This window comes from Protopterus annectens, chromosome 16.part0, assembly GCF_019279795.1.
Source record: "Protopterus annectens isolate FY-2018-M chromosome 16.part0, PAN1.0, whole genome shotgun sequence".
Taxonomy (NCBI): Eukaryota; Metazoa; Chordata; order Ceratodontiformes; family Protopteridae; genus Protopterus; species Protopterus annectens.
In genome coordinates, this window is record NC_056750.1 from 865128624 (window position 1) to 865154179 (window position 25556).

At 41.6% G+C, this 25556-nt stretch overlaps 1 protein-coding gene across 2 annotated transcripts in view; it reads right to left on the minus strand.

The window, feature by feature from the left end:
• METTL3 (methyltransferase 3, N6-adenosine-methyltransferase complex catalytic subunit) overlaps positions 1-25556 on the minus strand; it is a 1113102-nt gene that overhangs the window by 1043140 nt on the left and 44406 nt on the right. For both annotated transcript variants that reach the window (XM_044058241.1, XM_044058240.1), the window contains exon 3: positions 13404-13757. In XM_044058241.1, the coding sequence (XP_043914176.1) occupies positions 13404-13757 (354 nt within the window). The remainder of the gene's footprint in view (positions 1-13403; positions 13758-25556) is intronic.

Below are 25556 nucleotides of genomic sequence, written 5' to 3' on the forward strand. Positions count from 1 at the left end.
CCTTAGTTATGAAGATGGCGTCAGTCTAACATATAAATCTGTAGGCCTGAAAACCCTCAGAAGCTGGTGCCTGCACAGCGGCTCCAGACCCATCTAAGGTAGAGACATCCGCAGGTTCCATAATTGAAGCATCTCGCGGCATACTGGACTCTGAATGGGTCTCAGTAGAGGCCTGCGAATCAGAAGTTGTGGGTATCAGGGGCTGTGTGAAAGCACCTCACTGAGTATTGGTGAACTGGCGACTGGCTTAGAAGAAGCGTTGTCGTCAGTTTTGGACCTCGACGGCCTCTCTTTTTCTTTACGTTTTTTAGGTATTCCGGTAGTTGGATTGCTAACCGACAACATTTCTGGATAATTAAAGCGTGAGCCAAAATATTTAGAGGCAAAAATATACCAACGTTTAATAGTGCATTGATTAAATTTAGCACAAAACTGACAGCAAGGTACGTTGTGGTCAGGGCCTAGGCAAGGAATACAGTACAAATGAAAATCCTTACAAGGTATTTGCTTCCCACAAGTAATGCAATTATTAACTTTTACTGACATCAGTACCTTCAACTAGAACTAGAATTGCTCACTCCCATCTTATTTCTACTCTTCTTAATGCTTCTCCCATCTTTACCAACCTCAAGAAAACCAACCTTACCAAATTGGCAACCTGCTACAACAACATTGCCTGCTTCGCTACAGGTAACCCCTACAGAACCCATCACTGTCTTAACTTGAAACCACTAGGCTGGCTAGAGTTTCAGACCTATCTTGCAATCCAACAACTCACTATTGCCCATAAAATACTGTACCAACCAAATAACACCCCTATACTCTCACAACTCATAATCCCCAATAACAATCTTAACTCTCTCCGCTCTTCTAGTAAACTCTTGACTAGTTCTATAAAATCAAATAACACTGCTGGTGACTCCCTTTTTACCAATTCGGTAGGTACAAAATGGAATTTATTACCTAGCAACATAACAAAGATTACATCATTGCCTCTTTTCAAACAAATCATTAAACTGCACTTCCAAAATCACTGGCTTTGTTCCTGTAGTAAACCTGATTAACTTTCCACTATTTCTACTCTACTTTAAAACTACCTCCTACTTCTTGCTGACTCTATCCTCCACTTGGCTTCCTTCTTCCACTCCCACTTGTCTTCCTAATACTTCTTTGCTTGTTGACTGTCTTACTTGCTCTCTTTTCCATAACTAATCCCTTCTAACTTCCCTCATTCTTAGCTCTCTTTTCTCTTACCTCCTATCCTGTATCTTTATCATACAAAGTATTTTTTATCTTTGTATAATGTTTTTTGGTCTGTAACTGTGTGTGGTAGTAATTAATTCATTTAGTATCTTTATCATACAAAGTATTTTTTATCTTTGTATAAGGTTTTTTGGACTGCAACTGTGTGTGGTAGTAATTAATTCATTTAGTAATAATATTAAATTGTAGAGTTGTTAGTTTTTGTCTTTTACTAACTTTCTTACAAACACTATGATGTTTTTCTTTATGTATTCTCTGTGGAGCTTTTCTCCCCGGGCCTCTACTGAAAATGGAAATATCTCCAGCTAGACTAGCCCTGTCAACAAATGTAAAATAAAATAAAAAAATAATGTAAAAATCAGTAAGGAGCAAGAAAAAGTTTCCCCAACGGGGTAAGTAGCTTTACAGTTGAAGACTTCAGTTCTGAAACTCGAAAATGAAAATTTCAGAAGTCGGCCTACCACCACTTGCGAACTGCTTCTGCTTCAGGCACCACACGGCAAGAAAGACTGATGCAATGGCATCGGCTGCATGTTTTATATCCCTGACGACCTGACGTCATGGAACAAGAGACAACAACTGACACAGGCCACAAGACTTTGTTAATCAGGCCGACTGAGGGCAACCTGCCAGCAGATTACCCCAAATGTAATGACTGCAACAGTGAAACACGAAGAACACCTGCCCACTAAACACTGCATATAACAGCCTAAATTTTCTTGAAAAGCAGCTTCTCAAGCAGTCATCATCAGCCATCTACTGCAACGGTATAATTCTGCACTCCACTAACACTATAATAATCAAAATTTGTTCCACACCTGAAAATCAGGTATGTATGGAGATTTCTTTTAAACATGCTGTCAAACTCTGGAAAGCTCGACCCAATTTCCTATGTCAAGCCTACATTCACTCCTGACCTCATGAGCCTTCATTTGTCAAGTGTCAACTCAGAAATATAGAACATTAGAAAAGAATAGCAAAATCCTGCCACAACCAGAGACGTCCTTCTCTTCCATGTGGCTGTGCAAAATCCTGCCACAACCAGAGACGTCCTTCTCTTCCATGTGGCTGTGCAAAATCCTGCCACAACCAGAGACGTCCTTCTCTTCCATGTGGCTGCGCAAAATCCTGCCACAACCAGAGACGTCCTTCTCTTCCATGTGGCTGTGCAAAATCCTGCCACAACCAGAGACGTCCTTCTCTTCCATGTGGCTGTGTAAAATCCTACCACAACCAGAGACGTCCTTCTCTTCCATGTGGCTGTGCAAAATACCGTCACAACCAGAGACATCCTTCTCTTCCATGTGGCTGTGCAAAATCCTGCCATAAACAGAGACGTCCTTCTCTTCCATGTGGCTGTGCAAAATCCTGCCATAACCAGAGACGTCCTTCTCTTCCATATGGCTGTGCAAAATCCTGCCACAACCAGAGATGCCCTTCTCTTCCATGTGGCTGTGCAAAATCCTGCCACAACCAGAGACGTCCTTCTCTTCCATGTGGCTGTGCAAAACCCTGCCACAACCAGAGACGTCCTTCTCTTCCATGTGGCTGTGCAAAACCCTGCCATAACCAGAGACGTCCTTCTCTTCCATGTGGCTGTGCAAAACCCTGCCATAACCAGAGACGTCCTTCTCTTCCATGTGGCTGTGAAAAATCCTGCCATAACCAGAGACGTCCTTCTCTTCCATGTGGCTGTGCAAAATCCTGCCATAACCAGAGACGTCCTTCTCTTCCATGTGGCTGTACAAAACCCTGCCATAACCACAGACGTCCTTCTCTTCCATGTGGCTGGGCAAAATCCTGCCATAACCAGAGAGGTCCTTCTCTTCCATGTGGCTGTGCAAAATCCTGCCATAACCAGAAACGTCCTTCTCTTCCATTTGGCTGTGTAAAATCCTACCATAACCAGAGACATCCTTCTCTTCCATGTGGCTGTGCAAAATCCTGCCATAACCAGAGACGTCCTTCTCTTCCATGTGGCAGTGCAAAATCCTACCATAACCAGAGACGTCCTTCTCTTCCATGTGGCAGTATTCATACTGTGGGATTTCCCACCTCAGGTGACCAGACATCACACACTGGGCCATAAACCATGGACCATAAAGGTGACATCTGCAAGCGCAGACCTCCGAAATTGAAGCCCAGGATACGGTGTACACAAGAACAAGTTGAGGCTAAGGAGCAAATGTCCCTAAAGGTCTGTACAGATTAGCCTGTATGGAGTGGGTACAGAGATCAAAGACCAACCATCCAGTAGAGATAGCAAAAAAAGGGGTATGGAGGGCGGGAATGAATACTGCAACATGGAAGAGAAGGACATCTATGGTTATGGTAAGATTTTACACAACTACTCTATGTCCTTTTATTCCTATGTTGCAATATTCATACTGTGGGAGAGTACCACAGCTAGAAGGAGTGAAGGGAGGGGGCAGAGTTAGAGGATTCCAAAAATCCCTGCAGGATTGCAATCCTGCTCTGGCCCTGGAGACATGGTCTAGCTTGTAGTGTTATGTGCAAGTGTGAACTGTAGACCAGCTAGCTGCTTCCATTATGGAAGCTGTGTCCAGCCTTCTAAGAAAGGCCTTGGAGGTAGCCATGCCTCTAGTGGAATGAGCCCTAACTCCTTGAGACAATTGTTTGCCATGATGCGAGTAGCAGAAGAGAATGGATTTCCTGATCCAACAGGAAACGGTTTGTTTGCAGACTGCCTTACTCAGAGCCCTGGGGTGGAAGGAGATGAAGAGCTGGTCAGATTTTCTGAAGGACTTAGTTTTGTATAAGTAGAATCTCAGGTGTCTGTGTACATCTAGGGAATGATGGATCCTCTCTGTGAAATTGGTTGGAGAGGGGAAGAAGGGAGGCAAGTGAATGGACTGGTTTAAGGACAGTTCGTTCACCACTTTGGGCATGAAGGAAGGGTTTGTGTGCAAGGTCACCCCGTCATTGTGGAAGGTGGTGTAAGGAGGACAGGCCATAAGGGCCTGTAGTTCAGACACTCTTCTAGTGGAGGCAATGGCCACTAAAAGAATGGTTTTCCATGTGCATATTTGCAGAGAAGCTGTGCTGGCTGGCTCAAAAGGAGGTAAGGTGAGTTTTTGCAGCACAAAATTGAGGTCCCAGGGAGGAGGGATGGGTTTTCTTGGTGGTCCGATATGCAAGACCCCTCTCAGGAAAAGTTTAACATTAAGTCTGGAAAGCAGAGGTTTCTGTAAAGGCAATCAGGCTGAAATGGCAGAAAGACAGACTTTCACTGAAGAATATGCTAGTCCTTCCTTAATGAGCTCACATATATAGCTAAGGACAAGTGAGGGATCTGCCTGAAAAGGCGTCGGATTGCTCTGGGCTAGGGAGTGAAGAAGGGGGAACCAGTGTTGCCTTGCCCAATAGGGAGTCATCAACAAGATTTTTGGTTGTTCCTTCTTGATTTTCAGAAGAACTTTTATATTTGAGGGAAGGGAGGGAAAGCGTACAGGAACATTATCTTCCATGGAAAGCCGAAGGCATTCACTCTCCAGGCTGGAGGAGTGCGAATCCACAGATGGTGTATACGCTTTATTTGTACCAAGCAAGCATCTGGTACCTCGGCATAACGCCTTCAAGGATAAGTAATATGATGCACCACACATATATTTATACCAGGTAAACCATTAATTAATTATTCAATTATACAAATGACTTCTGCATTTCAAAGTAACTTCTGCATTTTAAAGGGACTACACACAATCAAATTACACATCATAGAACATCAAAAAATATATTACCAATATAAATATATCACCAATATAAATATTACTTATGTAATTATGATACTTTCTTTTTTAGTGTACTTGCCAGTCCTAGCAACATCAGAGGTAGTGACTTAAAGTATAGGTTATTAAGTTTGGAAAGCAGACTCATTTTAAATTATAGTACCCTATACCCTAGGGGTTTAAATTTGGAGGCAAACAATACCATCATATAAATGTTTACATGGCATAATTAACTGAGAAATGTGTACAAGTAATATTTATATTAGTGATATATTTACATTTATATTGGTAATATATTTTTTGACATTCTATGATGTGTAGGTAATGTAACAATGTAACAGCTCCCAGCTCGGGAGCACTGTGTGGTTATGTGACTTACATTACCTAAGTGTAACTCTGAGTAACAGCTCCCAGCTCAGGAGGACTGTCTAGTTAAGTGACTTACTCAGAGTCACACAATTCGGTAACGTAACTGCTCCCAGCCCAGGAGCACTGTTTGGTTAAATGACTTGCTTAGAGTCCCATAGTGAATGAAGGTGAATGTAATCGAACCCTGTACCTTGGGTGCATATTCATTGCCACTGTGTTTTTTTTTGGAGCGATGTCTCGCTGGAATGCTGTTTCTTTGATGTGCCTTTAATGCTTGCAGTCCGTTTGTTGCATAACATGCAGTCTGCAAGTGTTGCACGTGTGTGTGTCTGTGTGTATGACAATTTAGGCTGTACGGGGAGGGGTAACTGGTTTATTACGATAACAAAAGATAGCCGTTTATCAGCAAGTGGCCTTACAAACAAAACAGAAATGCTACAACTGGAAATTTAAAGCTAAATTTGACATTTTTAGTAGCAGTTGTCTTTAGAAGAAACCTGAACAAAGGTAGAACAATTGAAAACAATAGTTTGATTAAAATTCTTCTTCAGAAAGAATTCTTTTGAATTTATATTTCTGAAGATGGATTTCCAACTGAAGTGCGAAATCTAGTATCTTGTTTTTCATTATTTATTTACTTAATTCCTTTCTTTTATCAGGACTCCACTGAAAGTGAGCCCATTGGCTCACTCCGACTTTCCAAATTACTGAAGGTCAGACAAATAAATAATCAGACTAAGCAAAATCCCCTTTTCAGAGGTGGCTGAAGGAGAAGATCTTCATAAATGTAGGTGTTCTGTATGAATTCAAACCATTGGATTTTCAAGTATATCTCAAAAAACTACAACACGTAGCAGAAAGAAAGAAAATGTTGGTATGGAGAAATGTGGTAGGTGTTCTGTATGTCATTTGGTTAGAAATTTAGATGGAATGAAAATTAATGGGAAGAGATATAGGGCGTTTGAAAAATTTAATTGTTTATCACAAGGGGTGGTTTATGTTTTGGGGTGTGATTGTGTTCAACCATTATGGTATATTGGTCAAACTACCAGAAAGATCAAGGTTCGCATTTTGGAACATTTGGGAGATGTGAGAAGGGAGAATTTGTACAGTCCTGTGGCTTTCCATTTTGTTAAGGTTCATAATGGCAACACTGAAGGATTTATTTTCAGTGTTTTAGCCAGACCACATTTTGATGGTGGAAATTTTAAGACAGAACTTAACAAGTTAGAACAGAAGTTGATTCTCAATTATCATACTTTACATCCGGGGGGCTTGAATTTACATGTAGGTTTATCTTTATGAAATATCATATGATGTTTTATGAATTGTCTTGATTTATGAGAAAGTTTTGCATTTGATATTTTGCATTTAAAATATTTAGCATTATTTAATGTTATTTCATGTATAACATCAAATGTTTGGAGTAGTCTTTACTATTCATTAATTTATTTATATTTATTTACATTTATTTACTCACTTATTTATTTATTTATATTGTATAGTTTAAATGTTGGATAATGTGGATTATTGATAAATTAGTATTTAAATAGCATATTTATGGGTATTTCTATGAAAAATGGTATTTAAATGTTTTGTAAAGTAATTAAGCAAAAAGGAGGGAAAAAAGTTTCTATCAATTATTTTATAATTGGTTGATAGAATAATGAGTTTAATGTATTTGTATTTAAGGAGATGGGCTTCATTTGATGTATTATTCCACTGAAGGCGAATTGCCGAGGTACCAGGACATGTGAATAAAGTGTTGTGGCTTTCCATCTCTGTGGTTGGCGTTTACTTTCTGCTACGTGTTGGAGTTTTTTGAGATTTTTTTGCTTTGGTGTTTCGTTATGATTTTCAAGTATATGAAAGGCACTGTATGCGAGAATAACTCTGGATAATAGATAATACATGCATGTAAGTTTTATGTATATAATGTACACAGTGTGATGTAGATAGCAAATGTGTGAGAGAGTGGCAGAACTAAAACAAAAAAGTAAGATATTAATTTATAGAGAGGTATCAAAGTATTGGCAGTAAACTTGTTACTTATGGATTCCTTTTGAGAGACAAAAATGTTAGTAGCAGTTTTGCATGAATAAGTAATATGTGATGTCCTTCTATTCCTATGTTGCAGTATTCATACTGTGGGATTTCCCGCCTCAGGCAACCCAACGTCAGCTCCTATACAAAAGCTTAAGCCTGGCTGCTGTAGGTGTGTGGGACGTCACACACAGGGCCATAAACCAGGGACCATAAATGTGACATCTGCACACACAGACCTCAGAACCTTTCAGCCGCAGATGACGTTACTTCGACTGCTTTGTTCCTACAACAGAAGACTTCTAAAGATAAGAACCCTTATGGGAATATTTTCTGTTATGTATGCTTGAATTTGGTTGCTGTAGATTCCCCTTTAGCCAGTGTCTGAGAAAAAGAGCAAATGTAACTGCGGGCATCATATACCGCAGAAAGACTCTCATGACCGGTGTGTGTGTGTTTTGCTTAAGAAAGGAGCACTACCATAAGGCCTGTGCCATTTGTTAGTCCTTTGTGCCAAAGACGCTACACAGCCGACTGGCTGCACTTAACTTGTATTTGGAAAATCAGAGACTAAAATGCCTCACTCTCAGGATGGCTCCCGAGTTGGCCACCCAAGCTGAACAACTGAGGAAGAAGGCCAAGGTTTCTAGGCCTTCTCCCAATGCTGTTCTGCCATCGGATGTCCTGCCGACTACCGATTTAGGGGCCGAGGGACACCCGATTACTCAGTCAGCTTTAACGTTTCCTCTGGAAGAGGCAGTTTCTGCAGCCACGGAAAGCATGTCCGCAGAGTTTATCCAGATGCCGTCCATAACCGACATTGAGGGGGAACCAACACTGGGTCGGCTGACAGAGACATCTCTAAACCTACCCCTAAGCCCATGCCAACAAAGAAAATAAAAGACTAAACACTTGAGCCCTATGCCTCAAGGAGGTCCAGATTGGCAGTCATTTACCAACTCACTAATGCAAGCCTTTATGGCCTTTGGCCCTACACCTACCAACATTCCTGTGCTGAGCCCCAGGACAGCCTTTGGTTCCTCCCTACCTTTAACCACTACTTATCAGGGAGAAGAAGAAGAACCAGGGCAGTCATACTCCTCCTCCTGCAGAATCTATTTCCTGTGTTTCCCAAATTGCTTCACCTGTGGACTATTACTCTCCAGACGAATACTCTATTGAAGGAGATTCCCCACCAGAGGATATTATCTTTGGGGAAACTATTACAAAAATGAAAGAGTACTTCAAGTGGGATACTCCATTAATGTCAGATACCCAGAAAAGATAATTTGAACTTCTGCAGCTTAAGTTACCATCCCCTTCAGCTATTCCACCTGTGCTTCCAGCTTTCCTGGATGCCTTTAACTCTGTCTCCAAGAACCCAGATTACCAACCTCCTGCCCCTAAAAGGTCGGATAGATTTTACAAAGTGCCTGATAACCAGAAATTTCTGGTGAAACCTCCCCTGGCTGACCCAGCAGTTACTGCTGTGTCTCCAGACAGTCTAGGCAATTACCCTCTGCTTCACTTTTGTCAACAGATAAGGACAGTCATGCTGAAGAGGGGTTCCCTCTACCTGGAAAGGGCTGTTTGACTGGGGGCTGAGAGTTTTGGGGGGGGTCTTGGGTAAGGCTGTCTCCTGGATGCCCTGCTGGGCCTAGAGGAAGAAGGGCGTAACACTGAAGGAGTCCTTATGACAAAGGGTGTTTTTGCTGGGTAGTTCCTATAATATCTAGGGAAGGGGGACACCATCAGATGTTTAATGTCCTGCAGTTCTTTGCTTTTCTCTTGTAAGTTTTTGAAAAATTCTGCTGAGTTTTTCCCAAATAAAAGGTTGAGGATCCAGAAGAGCATCCATGACTTTGGATTTAAAATCCTCTGCTAGAGGTGGTAGGCAAAGCCAGGAGTATCTGTCCATTGTTTTACTGTCCTTATCTGTTGACAAAAGTGAAGCAGAGGATAATTGCCTAGACTGTCTGGAGACACAGCAGTAACTGCTGGGTTAGCCAGGGGAGGTTTCACCAGAAATTTCTGGTTATCAGGCACTTTGTAAAATCTATCCAGCCTTTTAGGGGCAGGAGGTTGGTAATCTGGGTTCTTGGAGACAGAGTTAAAGTCATCCAGGAATGCTGGAAGCACAGGTGGAATAGCTGAAGGGGATGGTGACTTAAGTTGCAGAAGTTCAAATTATCTTTTCTGGGTATCTGATATTAAGGCAGTATCCCACTTAAAGTACTTTTCCGTTTTTGTAATAGTTTCCCCAAAGATAATATCCTCTGGTGGGGAATCTCCTTCAATAGAGTATTCGTCTGGAGAGTAATAGTCCACAGGTGAAGCAATTTGGGAAACACAGGAAATAGATTCCGCAGAAGAGGAGTACGACTGCCCTGGTTCTTCTTCTTCTCCCTGATAAGTAGTGGTTAAAGGCAGGGAGGAACCAAAGGCTGTCCTGGAGCTCAGCACAGGAATGTTGGTGGGTGCAGGGCCTAAGGGGCCATAAAGGCCGGCATTAGTGAGTTGGTAAATGACTGCCAATCTGGAACTCTTTAAGGCGTAGGACTCAAGTGTTTAGTCTTTTATTTTCTTTGTAGCGTGGACTTAGGGGTAGTTTAGAGACAAAAGGCCTGGGCGAGAGTAGGAGACATCTCGGTCAGCCGACCCAGTGTTGGTTCCCCCCCAATGTCGGTTATGGACAGCATCTGGATAAACTCCACAGACGTGCTTTCTGTGGCTGCAGAAACTGCCTCTTCCAGAGGAAACATCAAAGCTGACGGAATAATCGGGTGTCACTCGGCCCCTAAATCGGTAGTTGGCAGGACATTAGATGACGGAACAGCATTGGCAGAAGGCCTAGACACCTTGGCCTTCTTCCTCAGTTGTTCAGCTTAGGTGGCCAACTCGGGAGCCATCCTGAGAGTGAGGCGTTTTAGTCTCTGATTTTTCAAATACAAGTTAAGTGCAGCTAGTTGGCTGTGTAGGGTCTTTGGCACAAAGGACTGACAAATGGGACAGGCCTTATGGTAGTGCTCCTTTCTTAAGCAAAACACACACACACCGATCGTGAGAGTCTTTGTGCGGTATATGATGCCCGCAGTTACACTGGCTCTTTTTCTCAGACACTGGCTAAAGGGGAATCTACAGCAACCAAATTCAAGCATACATAACAGAAAAAATCCCCAACAGGGTACTTATCTTTAGAAGTCTTCTGTTGTAGGCGCAAAGCAGTCAAAGTAACGTCGTCTGCAGCTGAAAAGTTCTGAGGTCTGTGCGTACAGACATCACATTTATGGTCCCTGGTTTATGGCCCTGCGTGTGACTTCCCACAAACCTACAGCAGCCAGGCTTAAGCTTTTTTATAGAAGCTGACGGGTTGCCTGAGGCGGGAAATCCCACAGTATGAATACTGCAACATAGGAATAGAAGGACATCACATATTACTTATTCATGCAAAACTGCTACTAACATTTTTGTCTCTCAAAAGGAATCCATAAGTAACAAGTTTACTGCCAATACTTTGATACCTCTCTATAAATTAATATCTTACTTTTTTGTTTTAGTTCTGCCACTCTCTCACACATTTGCTATCTACATCACACTGTGTACATTATATACATAAAACTTACATGCATGTATTATCTTTTATCCAGAGTTATTCTCGCATACAGTGCCTTTCATATACTTGAAAATCCAATGGTTTGAATTCATATTTGTATTTATGAAGATCTTCTCCTTCAGCCACCTCTGAAAAGGGGATTTTGCTTAGTCAGATTATTTATTTGCCTGACCTTCAGTAATTTGGAAAGTCGGAATGAGCCAATGGGCTCACTTTCAGTGGAGTCCTGATAAACAAAAGAAATAAATTAAGTAAATAAATAAATAATGAGAAACAAGATGCTAGATTTCACACTTCAGCTGGACATCCATCTTCAGAAATTTAAAATGCTGCTTAAGTTCAAATTCTTTCTGAAGAAGAATTTCAATCAAAATATTGTTTTCAATTGTTCTACCTTTTCAGGTTTCTTCAAAAGACAACTGCTACTAAAAATGTCACATTTAGCTTTAAATTTCCAGTTATAGCATTTCTGTTTTGTTCGTAAGGCCACTTGCTGATAAACAGCTATCTTTTGTTATCCTAATAAACCAGTTACCCCTCCCCATACATCCTAAATTGTCATACACACAGACACACACACGTGCAACACTTGCAGACTGCATGTTATGCAACAAAAGGACTGCAAGCATTAAAGGCACATCAAAGAAACAGCATTCCAGCGAGACATCGCTCCAAAAAAAAACACAGTGGCAATGAATATGCACCCAAGGTACAGGGTTTGATTACATTCACCTTCATTCACTATGGGACTCTAAGCAAGTCATTTAACCAAACAGTGTTCCTGGGCTGGGAGCAGTTACGTTACCGAATTGTGTGACTCTGAGTAAGTCACTTAACCAGACAGTCCTCCTGAGCTGGGAGCTGTTACATTACCCAACTGTAACTCAGAGTAAGTCACTTAACCAGACACCACTCCTGGGCTGGGAGCTATTACATTATTACATTGTCTAATTCTGTAACTCTGAGTAAGTCACTTAACCAGACAGTGCTCACGGGCTGGGAGCTGTTACATTGTTACATTACCTAACTGTGTAACTCTGAGTAAGTCACTTAACTTTGGTAAAAACTCTGTACCCATGAACTACCACATAGGCAGCAATCTACTTAACACCGAATGCGTGATAAAAGACCTTGGGACCCAGGTGGACAGTAGTCTCTCCTTTGATAGTCACATCGCCACAGTAGTCAGGAAGTCCTTCTAAGTGGCATACCTCATCATAAAAGGGTTCTCATCCAGGAAAAAAGAGGTCACTGTTCCCCTCTACTCGTCACTCAGACCCATTATAGAGTAGAACGCCCCTTATGGAATGTACCTCACAAGACATTTGCAGCAGCTGGAAAGGCCACAGAAGTACCTCACAAAGAGGATTACTGGTCTCAAACAAATGCCCTACACTGACCGCCTCAAAAAACTCCAGCTTTACTCCGTAGCACATCACCTACTCTGAGGTGATCTCTGCCTAACATATAAAGCTATGTCAAACCCAGAGCTGTTGGACATGCTACACCTAAAGAAATCCCAATCACTCCAAGCTACACACTCTAGGGACCTAAACCTTGTCACCACAATAAACAGGACATGCTGGAGGGATCGATTCCTGACCCAGAGACTTCCTATACTCTGGACCAAGCTACCCATCTATGTCAAGCAAAGTTCTTCATTAGCACTCTTCAAGAAAAATCTTGATGAGTGGATGGGAAATAGTAAATACACCCTGGGGATCACTTCTGTGTCTCTGCTCAACAGTGGCACAGGAAAATAACTTTCTTGGGTGGCATAAGCTATGGCACCTTGCTGGCTAGGCTTATATAGGCCCTTGGGCTGATAGCCTAGTACCTACCTATGAACCAGACAGTGCTCCCAGGCTGGGAGCTATTACATTGTTACATTACCTAACTGTGTAACTCTGAGTAAGTCACATAACCAGACACTGCTCCCAGGCTGGTAGCTGTTACATTACCTAACTGCATGACTCTGAGGAGGTCACTTAACGAGACAGTGCTCCTGGGATGGGGGCTGTCACACTGTTACATTACTCAGCTATAACGCTGTGCAAGTCATTTCATCAGACACTGCTCCTGGGCTGCAAGCTGTTACATTACCTAACTGTGTAACTCTGAGTAAGTCACATAACCAGACAGTGCTCACAGGTTGCCCCTGAAAAGGCAGTGGGCTTATCTGGTTAACATATGAATAAAAATTATAACATATCAGATAATTTCTGCCTTCTGAGCTAGATCTAGATGCCTTTAGAGTTGGTTTGAGAAAGGCACTGTATCTCAAACTTCCACCTTCACTTCTTGCCAGCTTAAAGGGTAGTTGTACTAAACCCTGAACAACCAAAGCTCTTCCTGTTAGCACTAACCTTCTTGCTCTGTTGCTCTTTTGTAGACTGCTGGTTCAAGAGAGACTCAATTTCCAGGTCAAGGTTGGACGCCTGTTTCCGTGACTTCTTCACAGGCTCAGCCACCTTCTTCTCACCAATGGCTAATGAAGTTGCAGCAGAAGCAGGCTCTTGTTCTAGCTTCCTCTTTGTTCCAGATGCAGCCAATTCACCCTTTAACACCACCAACATAGCAGAAAGCTTAATGTGATCTGCATACATGATGACAGTGGGTGCACCCTCGTGAACAGACTCACCCTTAACTTCAATCAGTTCCTGTGCCGCAAACTTCTGCAAAAGGCTCTCAATGCTGGCCAAAGTGACAGGATTTTCAAGCTGTTAGGTGAAAGAAAATGCAGGATGAATGAATAGCTAAGCATTTCCAAATAACTTTTTACAGTATCATCATCATTGCACTAAGTAAATAAAACAAATGAAAACAAAGTATAATGTTTAATAAAAACGGTCACACCTCTGAAAGTGAATCTTTGCACATATTGTATTTAACGCTGCTGTGTCAGCTCATAATGCAGATCTCTTCAAACTGCAGGGTTGTACTACTCCAAGACCAGCCAGACCATAAACCTGATCAGAACTTGTGTCTTAAAAATAAAATAACATACTGCCCACTCAGGGCATAACAACATACTGCCCACTCAGGGCATAACAACATACTGCCCACTCAGGGCATAACAACATACTGCCCACTCAGGGCATAACAACATACTGCCCACTCAGGGCATAACAACATACTGCCCACTCAGGGCATAACATGCTAAAGCAGACGTGTCCAACCTGCGGCCACATGCGGCCCTCAGAGCTGTTCCATGTGGCCCTCAACCTCTAATTGCAACATCGATGTACACATGCCCCAAAACACTTTTTGTTTTGTGTTTTTCGCTCCCGTGACCTGTAAAGCTAATGTCGGTGTGTGCATGTGCCAAAGCACCCTTCTAGTTTTGTTTTTGAGCCAAAAAAGGGTCACATTATTTTGCGCTGAACAATCAGTGTGTGTGTTCTCGCTGAAGAGGGACTCGTGTATGGATTTGCCGCTGTTGCCTTTGAAAGGGACAGCATTTACCTATGTTAATAGGTAAGTACGGCGTGAGTGAGTGCATGCGTGAAAGCAGAATTTGTGAGTGTGTGTGTGTGTGTGTGTGTGTGTGTGTGTGTGTGTGTGTGTGTGTGTGTGTGTGTGTGTGTATGTATATGTGTGCATGACAGAGAGAGACACATGCACATTTACCTACTGAACACAAACAAGTTAGCTCACAAATATATCGTACATTAAAAGTACACTTTCATTAAATTGCGACTTTCCTGACAGGGAGAGTGTTGTATTGAACATAAACTCATATCTCTTAACTGTATGGATTTTCAAATAATGCCTGGATTTTTGCCTCATCTTCCAATTTGTGTCTTTTGCTTAGGAAATAAAAGTAGTCATCCAAGGTAATGCAGTTCCATGAGACAGCGGCCTAGGGTTAATGGGTCAGTAGTGGACTGACTATGTGGGACTGTAGCATATAAAGTTGTACTGTTTTTTCAGACAAACAAAAAAGCACTTAGTACTGTTTTTTCATTGGTGGGTTCTAAGCAGTGGTAGATTGGACAACAGTAAGCATAGCTTTGGTGGATCATCAATACTGGCAAATCAAGTGGGCACAATGTCATTTTTTAAATGTTGGGGATTTTAGTGTGTGTGTGCGCTTATGTGTTGGGAGTGCTGCAACAGTAGATGATTATTAAAGACAGAGTCTTACGGACTGTGGAGAACATGTTTCTTTGTTTCAAAACCTGATACTTGGGTATGCATGCCAAAAGTAGATTTTTTAAGACATAACTTCTTGTCATTTACAGTGGATGGATATTTACATTTAATGGACAATGCTAGCAGTATTAGCGTGGGCCTGTGGGGTTCTGAAGGATGCCAAGTCTACCACTGCCAATGTCTTGTAAAGTGACCTGGAAATGGATATTGGGATGTTACTGAAAAAATATAGTAAGTGGGCTTAGAAATATAGTTTAATTGAGCAAAGTGTACTTTCAATTTACAGGCCATAATTTAATGTATTTTCAGAATAAACAACACAGTAGAACGCTAAAGACTGGTTTATTAAACGAAAAACAATATACGGAAAAATGAAGGAAAATAAAACGTGTGGTACACAAACAAGGTACTAAGCGCTTTCACCCAGGTATTAATGAACATATATCTATATCGAGTATATTAAAATACAAATCTTATTTTATTTGATCAGTTAATTAATCAACTATTTTGTCATAGATTCATCTGTATATACATTTTTACTAATATTTTTAGGTGTCTGCATTTTTAAATAGCATATATACATATATATTTAATAATCAATTATTTTACTGAAAGATATTATATACATAATATCCATTTTAGTGTAGTATGTGTATGCACAATAAGCATTTTTTATCTTTCCTTACTGTATTCTATTACTTCGAATTTGTTACATTTGCTGATTTTGAAGGTTTCATTGCTATTATTCCATTGATTAAGCAATTAGCGATTACGTATATAAGGGGTGGATTTTAATTATGTATTCAGTACTCTGATGATGCCCAGGATCTTGACGGGTGAAAGCGCTTAGTGCCTTGTTTGTGTACCACACGTTTTATTTTCTTTCATTTTTCCGTATATTGTTTTTCGTTTAATAAACCAGTCTTTAGCGTTCTACTGTGTGGTTTATTCAGTTTACCAGTCTTGCCTCGTGTCTGAAGTTTAATGTATTTCAGGTAGTCCATATACTGGTAGATTGTATACCATTAGACTTAATTGGGGAGAGCTGTCATTCTGGGGAAACAAGCAGCCCTAGTTTCAGTGAAAGCTCTGTGGTTGCTTGCAGGTAGGAAGTTGCAGGATGTTGATGCAATGTGTTTTATTTATTAGTTTTAATGCATTTGTCATTTCAAAGCATGGTTTTCTTTGTTGCAAAAGAAGGCAGGACTGAATGAACCATATAATGTTTGACTATGATGGGATAGAAAGATTATAAGTGATGTATAATGTTTACAGCTACAGTTGTTTCAATGGTGTCTGTGATGCATAACTATTTTTGGGCCTGTGTCCCACTTTTATTTTTCGCTTTGTCAAGATTTCTTGCTCTACAGTTGAGAGGTATGGTTCCATACTAAATCAGAAGTTGTATTTACCTTGAAAGACTTTTCGGCATAATTATGAAAAACAGAGCCTTTTTAATATCTCTGCTTATTTCCAATATAAACTGCCATGTAACCTTGCAAATAACCTTCTTATTAAGCTACTTTGCTTCTTTTGGAATTGACAGGTATGATTAATCTGTTCGGACATAAGCATAGAGTGCTAATGTGACTGATTTCTTGCAGCAGCCTGTGGTTTACATATCACAATAACTTTTCTGTGTTTCTGGGTGTGTAATCAGTTTAACAGTTTTAAAGATGTTTTCCAAAAATAAATAAATATATAATAAATAAATAATCCTCTCTACACTTTGAGCTATTGACAAAGTCTGGGAATTTGTTTTTTTCAAAAGTGAAGGTCAGCATTACAGCTCAGTAAACCGTCAGTCTGTGAGTAACTTCTGTACAAATTAAAATGGCTTTAGAATAGAATAGAATGTCAAATGGCTTTAAATTGGTAGGAAGTTTATTTTTATTTATTTTATTTTACATTTGTTTACCGGGAAAGTCTGACTGGACACAGGTCCATTTTCAGCGGAGGCCCGGGGAGAAAAGCTCCAAAAATAACACAAAACAATATAATACAATACATGAGAGAGAGAGAGACAGCAAATCATGAATGTAGTACTCATACAATATGGCAGAGATTACATCTCATAACAGTGAGAAGCACTGAGATACAGAATAAACTTAAAAACATTTTTTTAAGTTATAATTACAGCAAGGCAAATATCAATGATTTAAGTTTTCAGGAGAAAGCTGTTTGTACACAGCTGAAGCTCTGAAACAATCTTTTGGTATGGATTAACCTGGGGATTTACACAAGTTATATGTTTACACCAGTATGTAGCATTATAGTTTTATGGTTTTCTTATTGATTTACTTTTTGCCGAGCAGTTGTTTGTTGATTTATTGATGGTCCTTTTGGTGGTGGGAAATTGCATGGATGAATCCATCTCTATTATGATCTTTTTTCAGATATTTTGACTTCCAGGCAATTTCATTCAGTGAGTGGGTGTCATGTGATTACTGAGGTTGCCTATTTTACAAATAGGGGCTTTTGTGTGTGTGTGTGTGTGTGTAAGAGAGAGAGATTTAATATGTATACTGAATATATTTTTGGAAATGGAATTTTTAGTTAAACAGGCCCCTCTTCTTGGGCAAGTAGACTTGATTAACCAATATTAGATCTTCGTCATCCAGCTGGGAAAGGTTAGTATGTGGATTTTCCATCTAGTTTGATGAAGGTTATGCTACTTACTCAAGGAGTGCATTTATGGCTATCCATCCAGCCATCCAGTTGTTGTGTTGCTGAACTACATTATTTGTTAATGAGAGGAGCTTTTTACAGAAGATGAAGGTTTTGTGTCAAGCATCTGTCCATACAAAGTGGCTTGTTTATGTTGCAGTGAAGGCTGTGGTCTTTGTAGTGAGCGTTTTAAGTATAACCAGTATTTCTGAGGTGGAGGAAGTCTCTTAAGGAAGGATCTTTCTTAGCATGAAAAGCAAGCCAGTGATGAAATTTATAGGGGCCAGTGAGAGACAGAGGAAAGCAAGAAGCTTTTTTGTCTGTTTGGATAACTAAGTGAACTTAGATCCTTTGACCTTTTTTGTCAGATATGGTTGCAGTCTTTCTTTTGGCAGGGTGTTTTGCTGAGGCACATGCCAAAAGGGGCACTGCACTCAATAATGGCTCTTGTAAAGGAAGAATACACGGATGTTATGACCTCCTTGTCCCTGGATGAGATACCCTTACTAATGAAATGGGTCATGTAAAAAGCTTTCCTTACAACGGAGACAATGCGGTGGTCAAAAGTCAGTTTTCTATCAACCTGTGTGCCCAAGTACCATACGACTTATTGCGTGCTTACAACATTGTTATTAATGTGATAATTTGTGGGGACATCTCTCTCCTCAAAGGGGATGATGATGATGCATTTTTTGGCATTTAGCTTGAGGCCATATTTCTGGCACCAGTTATTTGTTTGGGTGAGACCCTCTTGTAGCTTATTCAGAATTGTTTTATTAAGTCAGTAATGTGAATTCTTTACTTTATTGCAAATTTGTTGGGTTATTTTTGTGGATTATAGTATTGTAGGACTGCTGATGTTGACATTTTACGTAGTTGGACTGCTGAAATGGTTTTTCCAGTGAGAAATGGTAGTGCTATAGTGAATATCTGTTTATTTGTAAAAAAAAAAATATATATATATATATATATATATATATATATATATATACACATTAACTAAGATGTTAGAGTTAACTGTTAGATTGGGGAATTAGAATTAGAATGAGAATTAGAATTTTAAGGCAAATATTAGGCATTTGTTACATTTATTCATTGTTCAAATGCACCTACACAGTACAGTCAGGAGGTCGACTGTGATCTTCTGGAGTAACAAAAGAGTTAACTATATGATATATTTTATATGCGGCCCCAAGACCATTTCTGTTCACTCAATGCGGCTCTAGCAAGCCAAAAGGTTGGACACCCCTGTGCTAAAGGATACCGCTGTCCAAGCTGCAAAATCCTTTACTAATGCACTCTATGGGCACCTACAAGAATGCATGTTCATGCTATCCCAAACAAAACCTAGACTCACTCCTCCAAGAAAAGGAAACCAGTCTGGTGGACCCCTGCCAAAAACAAGCTACACAATAGGAGGAGGAAACTAGTACAGAAAAGAGTAAAATCTCAAGAAGAGAAGACATTCCTGATCAGTATCAGCAAGAAACTACGTTCCCTCATAAAATCAAAGTGGCATTTCTCAGATCTGCTCAGAGTTGGTGCAGAATGGCACAAAATACACTGAACCGACTGATATAGCCAACATCCTGGCAGACAGGTTCAGTGCAAACTTCACCCCCAAAAGGGCCCATAATTATACCAGAATAATGTAATGCCCCTGAAATCACAGACACTCAGGTTAAAACAGCCTTCTCCAAAGCCAAAAACACAGCATCAATGGGACCAAACGGTGTCCCAGGCTGCGTCCTACATGAGCTCAAAGACGAACTAACCCCTCACCTAAACACACTGTTCAAACTCAGCCTCTCCACAGGCTACGTGCCCACAGACTGGCGCACAGCAATGGTTATTCCACTCCACAAAGGTGGAGCCACAACAGACCCCGGGAACTATCGCCCTATAAGCCCTATATATTGGCATTCCTCAGGGCTCTGTACTCGGTCCCTTTCTTTTCTCCGTCTTCATAAATGATCTTCACTCAGTCATCCCCAAAGCTACCTGCATCCAATACGCAGACGACTCCACCTTGATCTGTTCTGACGTCTCCCTCCTGAAACTTCAAGCAATAACCCAAAACTGTTTTACTATAGTCGAAAAATGGTTCTCTGAACTGAAACTCATACTTAATCTAACTAAAACCAAGTTATTACTATTTTTCCCCTCAGCAGCTACTCCCCTAGGTAAAAACCCCCCAAATGCTGACAACACGTTCCATGTGGAATCCACAAATGGTACCATCATTGAGCCTGTCTCTCATACCAAACTACTAGGTGTGACTATTGACCACAAGCTTAAATTTGATATACACATTAGCCAAACCATTAAGTCTGTAAACAAGAAACTCAGCTCAATGTATAGAATTAAGAACTTCTTAAGCCCTTATGCCAAACTAATCATCGCTCGCACTCATCTCCTCTCCACCCTCCTATATGCCTCCCCAGTACTTTCGTTCCTCAATAAGCGAGAACTCAACAAACTATCTGTAGCCTATAATCATATAGCCAGATTTATAACAGGAACACCGTATCGTACTCACCATTGCCTTAACCTAAAGACACTTGGTTGGTTAGAACTGCCCAATCTTCTCAAACTCAACCAACTCACTGAAGCTTTTAAAATAATTCACCAACCGGATAAAACCCCCTCGCTGAGCAAAATACTGACCCCCTACTCTAACCTAAAATGCCTCTGGTCATCAAATAGCATCCAGGTATTAACCATTAAATCTAATAACTCAGGAGGTGACGCTCTCTATGCCAACTCCATCGGAAAGCTATGGAATTCCCTACCAAACAACCTAAGACTCATGACCTCGATTAATCAATTGAAAAATCACCTCAAAGAATTCTTCAAGGCTCACTGGTTATGCCCATGTCCTAAACCAGACTAATCTCAAAGGTTTTTTTTTTCCACCTTAGTCTCTTCCCTATCCCAAAGTTCAATAACTTTACCTCTTGGCCTCACAATGTAACCATTTTTAAGTTGTCTTTACAACTCTGTGAATGTATTTAATTAGTATGTAAGCTCACTGTTTTCTTTTGTCTTAGGTTATGCTATTTCTTCCACATGTAAGTGTATTGTGATTTCTCTTTATGCTTGGAGCTTTTCTCCCCGGGCCTCTACTGAAAAAGGACATGTATCCAGCTAGACTAGCCCGGTCAACAAATGTAAAATAAATAAAATAAATAAGCCTGACTACCTTGGTCTGCAAAGCTATGGAGCGCATCATCACGGATCTCATTAACAGAGACATTGGAAACCTCCAAACACTGGACCCTACCCAATTCGGGTTGTTAAGGGCAGATCATGCCTCCTAAACCTGGTGGACTTCTTTGAGACAGTTACCATGGCTATAGACGAGGGAAAGGTGGTCCACACAGCCTACCTAGACCTTGCAAAGGCCTTTGACACCATTCCCCACTCAGGTATTATAGACAAGCTTACCAGCCAGAACATAAACCCCTACGTCACAAGATGGGTTGCCAACTGGCTCACGGACAGAACCCACATGGTAAGAGTTGCGGGAGCTAGGTCTGACTCTAAACCGGTTACAAGTGGCGTTCCCCAGGGCTCAGTCCTAGGACCCCTCCTATTGGGCATATACTTCTCAGAGGTACAGGCAATCACAGGAGGACTATGGCTGACCAAGTTCGCAGATGACTGCAAACTAGGGGCTATAATTGACTCTCCGGCTGACACAGACCTCATCCAAAACGGTCTCACTGAGACAGATACCTGGTGTCAAAACCATGGCCTCAAGCTAAATGCGAAAAGTGCATAGTCATCCCCTTTGGAAAAAAAAACCCTAAATACGCAAGACGTAAGGGATCTGGGGACCCAAGTAGATAGCAATCTCACCTTTGATAATCACATTGCCAAAGTGGTTAGAAAATCCTTTTATGTGGACCACCTAATTACAAAAGGGTTTGCATCCAGATCGAAAGAGGTCACTGGGTCCCTCTATGCATCACTCATCAGACCCATCATAGAGTACAATGCCCCATTTGGGATGTACCTTACAAGACACCTGCAACAACTGGAAAGACCACAGAAGTACCTCACCAAGAGGATCACTGGCCTCAAGCAGATGCCCTATGCAGCTCGACTGAAGAAACTCCAGCTGTACTCGGTTGCATACCGCCTACTAAGAAGGGGATCGCTGCCTGACATACAAGGCCATGTCCAACCCAGAATTGATGGACATGCTCCACCTAAAGAAAACCATATCCCCACCAGCCACACGCTTCAGGGATTTAAACCTCTCCACAATAATAAATAGGACGGGCTGGAGGGATAGATTCCTGTCCCAGAGACTTCCCATGCTCTGGAACAAGATTCCAATCTACATTAGGCAGAGCTCCTTGCTAACCCTCTTCAACAGAAACCTTGACGAGTGGATGGGAAACAGAAAGTTTACTCCAGGGATCACTTCAATGGCTCTGCTAGACAGAGGCACACTGTACTAATCTAAGGGGGAGGCGAAAGCAAACACATTCTGGCTAGGCTTATAAATGCCTTCGGGCAGATAGTCTAGTACCTGCCTATGAACAACATACTGCCCACTCAGTACATAACATACTGTCCACTCAGAGCATAAACTATTGACAACATATTACATTATTCTGCCCCGTCAAGTCACAAACTGTGAAACATATGATGCGATATCGGCTTCTCAGGTCACAAACTATCAATGACATATGTCACAGTACTGCCTTTTCAGGTCAAACTATCAACGACATGTGATGCAATATTATCCTCTAAGGTCAACGACTGTTGGCAACACATGACACACTACTGCCCTCTCAGGACACAAACTATCAGTAACATATGATGCAGTACTGCATCTATTATACTGTACCCCAATAAACAAATATAAATAAACAAAATAAATACTACCCTCTTAGGGCAGAAACCATCAACAATATATGATGTGATATTGCCCTTTCAGGTCACACAGCAATTTTAACAGACAAAGTAGTCTCATGATGACAACATGATGCACCTGTCCTTAGCAATACAACATTCGTCACAACATAAATAAGATGCAGGACATCATTGCTTAGACTTATGCTGTACATGGCTCAACAGAACTATAAAGGAATCAAAAATGTAAAATGTAATAAAATGCTCTCTCCCTCTGCTTTGAGATCATAGCCATGAAAACGGACATAACACTTACTCTGTGCTCATCCAGCATAACTGAGATCTAGCGCAATGCCAAGATGCTTTAGTCAAGCAGTAAAAGGGTGGGCAAGGCAGCAGTGCCACCCACAGCAGTGAAAATGGTGGGCAAGGCAGCAGTGCCACCCTCATCAGTGAAAAGGGCGGGCAAGGCAGCAGTGCCACCCTCAGTGGTGAAAAAGGTGGGCAGGCAGCAGTGCCACCCTCGGCAGTGAAAAGGGTGGGCAAGGCAGCAGTGCCACCCACGGCAGTGAAAATGGTGGGCAAGGCAGCAGTGCCACCCTCGTCGGTGAAAAGGGCGGGCAAGGCAGCAGTGCCACCCTCAGTGGTGAAAAGGGTGGGCAGGCAGCAGTGCCACCCTCGGCGGTGAAAAGGGTGGGCAAGGCAGCAGTGCCACCCTCGGCGGTGAAAAGGGCGGGCAAGGCAGCAGTGTCACCCTCGGCGGTGAAAAGGGTGGGCAAGGCAGCAGTGCCACCCTCGGCGGTGAAAAGGGCGGGCAAGGCAGCAGTGTCACCCTCGGCGGTGAAAAGGGCGGGCAAGGCAGCAGTGCCACCCTCGGCGGTGAAAAGGGCGGGCAACGCAGCAGTGCCACCCTCAGTGGTGAAAAGGGTGGGCAGGCAGCAGTGCCACCCTCGGCGGTGAAAAGGGTGGGCAAGGCAGCGGTGCCACCCTCGGTGGTGAAAAGGGTGGGCAAGGCAGCAGTGTCACCCTCGGCGGTGAAAAGCGTGGGCAAGGCAGCAGTGCCACCCTCAGCAGTGAAAAGGGTGGGCAAGGCAGCAGTGCCACCCTCGGCAGTGAAAAGGGTGGGCAGGCAGTAGTGCCACCCTCGGCGGTGAAAAGGGTGGGCAGGCAGTAGTGCCACCCTCGGCGGTGAAAAGGGTGGGCAAGGGAGCACTGCCACTCTGCGGTGAAATGTGCGACAAGGCAGCACTGCCACCCTGTGGTGAAATGTGTGACAAGGCAACACTGCCACCCTGTGGTGAAAGATGCAACAATGCTATCACACAACAATCGAAAGTGATCAAACTGTAGGATGCAACAATGTCATTGTGATTAGAAGGTGCAAGTGTGATGCAGAACACTGCCACAACATGGTCAGAGGGCATTACAGTAAGAGAACCCACTACATCTTATCCTCATGATGGTTTATTCAAAGAATAATGGAGCCTCACATGAGACAGGGATACTGGGAGAAGCTGGATCCGGAGTAGTGTTTGCTAGCAAGTAACTGGTGGTCAAGTGACCCATGCAGCCTGAAAAATCTGCATAGAAACTCTTGCGTGTACACCACCATCCAAGAATAAGGGTGAAGGTTAGAAGCTATGCCAGGCAAGGTACAGGCAGAAGCATAACAAATGATGACTGATAAGAATCTGGTAATGGAAACTTGAGTCCTGGCACATGGAGTGTGATATCACAGCTTATACAGGAAACTGAGTAACACCAGCTAGGAGTTGCTGATCTTATTCTAGTATATACAGTTCTGATAGTAGAACAAAACTTCCCAACTGGAGTGGTGATCTCTTTTATACTCCAAATCTATCCCATCTAGGGAAGACCCAATAGATAGGAAGGGTTCAACTACCACCTTTTGGAACAGCTTCTCCCATATACTGGTGAATGTATGCAGGTTTGGATGGACAGATGTAGTAGTATTGCTGGAATTTAATTCATCCTGACATCTTGGTGAGTAACTTCACGAGGTGGAGCCAGTTTTACAAAATCTCACTAAGATGACACCGATATTTGGACTTTATTTTATATAGCATATATCATGAACAGATAGGTTAAAAATAAAAAAAGACAGCTAGGTACACAAGTCCCAGGATAAAAAAGTGCCCAATCCTTGTAGGTAGACTGGAAAAAGATAGTGTAGAATCCTCAAGACACAGAAGTATTTGCCAAAAAGATGATACAGCGGACCACTGAGGATAAGAAAGAAATTCTGTATCGTTACTGTTATGCAAGAAGCCCAGAATTTCCAGACACAAGATATACAAAACGATTAAAGAAAATCAGAGGAAAGAAAAATACTTGTACAAGAAAAAAATTACAGTTGTGTACACTTACCATAAATGTAGATGTTCGAGTGTATTCACTGTTGCAGTCATTACATTTGGGCAATCTGCTGGCAGGTTGCCCTTAGTCGGCCTGAATCCCAAAGTCTTGGGTCCTGCGTCGGTTGCTGTCCCTTCTTCCATGACGTCAGGTCGTCAGGGATATAAAACATGCAGCCAACACCATTACATCAGTTTTTCTTGCCCCAGATGTCAGGTGCCCCCAAATGGGGAGCAAAAAAAAAAAAAAAAAATATATATATATATATATATATATATATATATATATATATATATATATATATATATATATATATATACACACACACACACACACACACATATATATATATATATATATATATATATACATAAGTATATAATTTAAAACACAAAAAATATACCTCCAAAGAAAAGCAAATACACCCAAAAAGGCTTTTAAGCATAGTAAAAGAA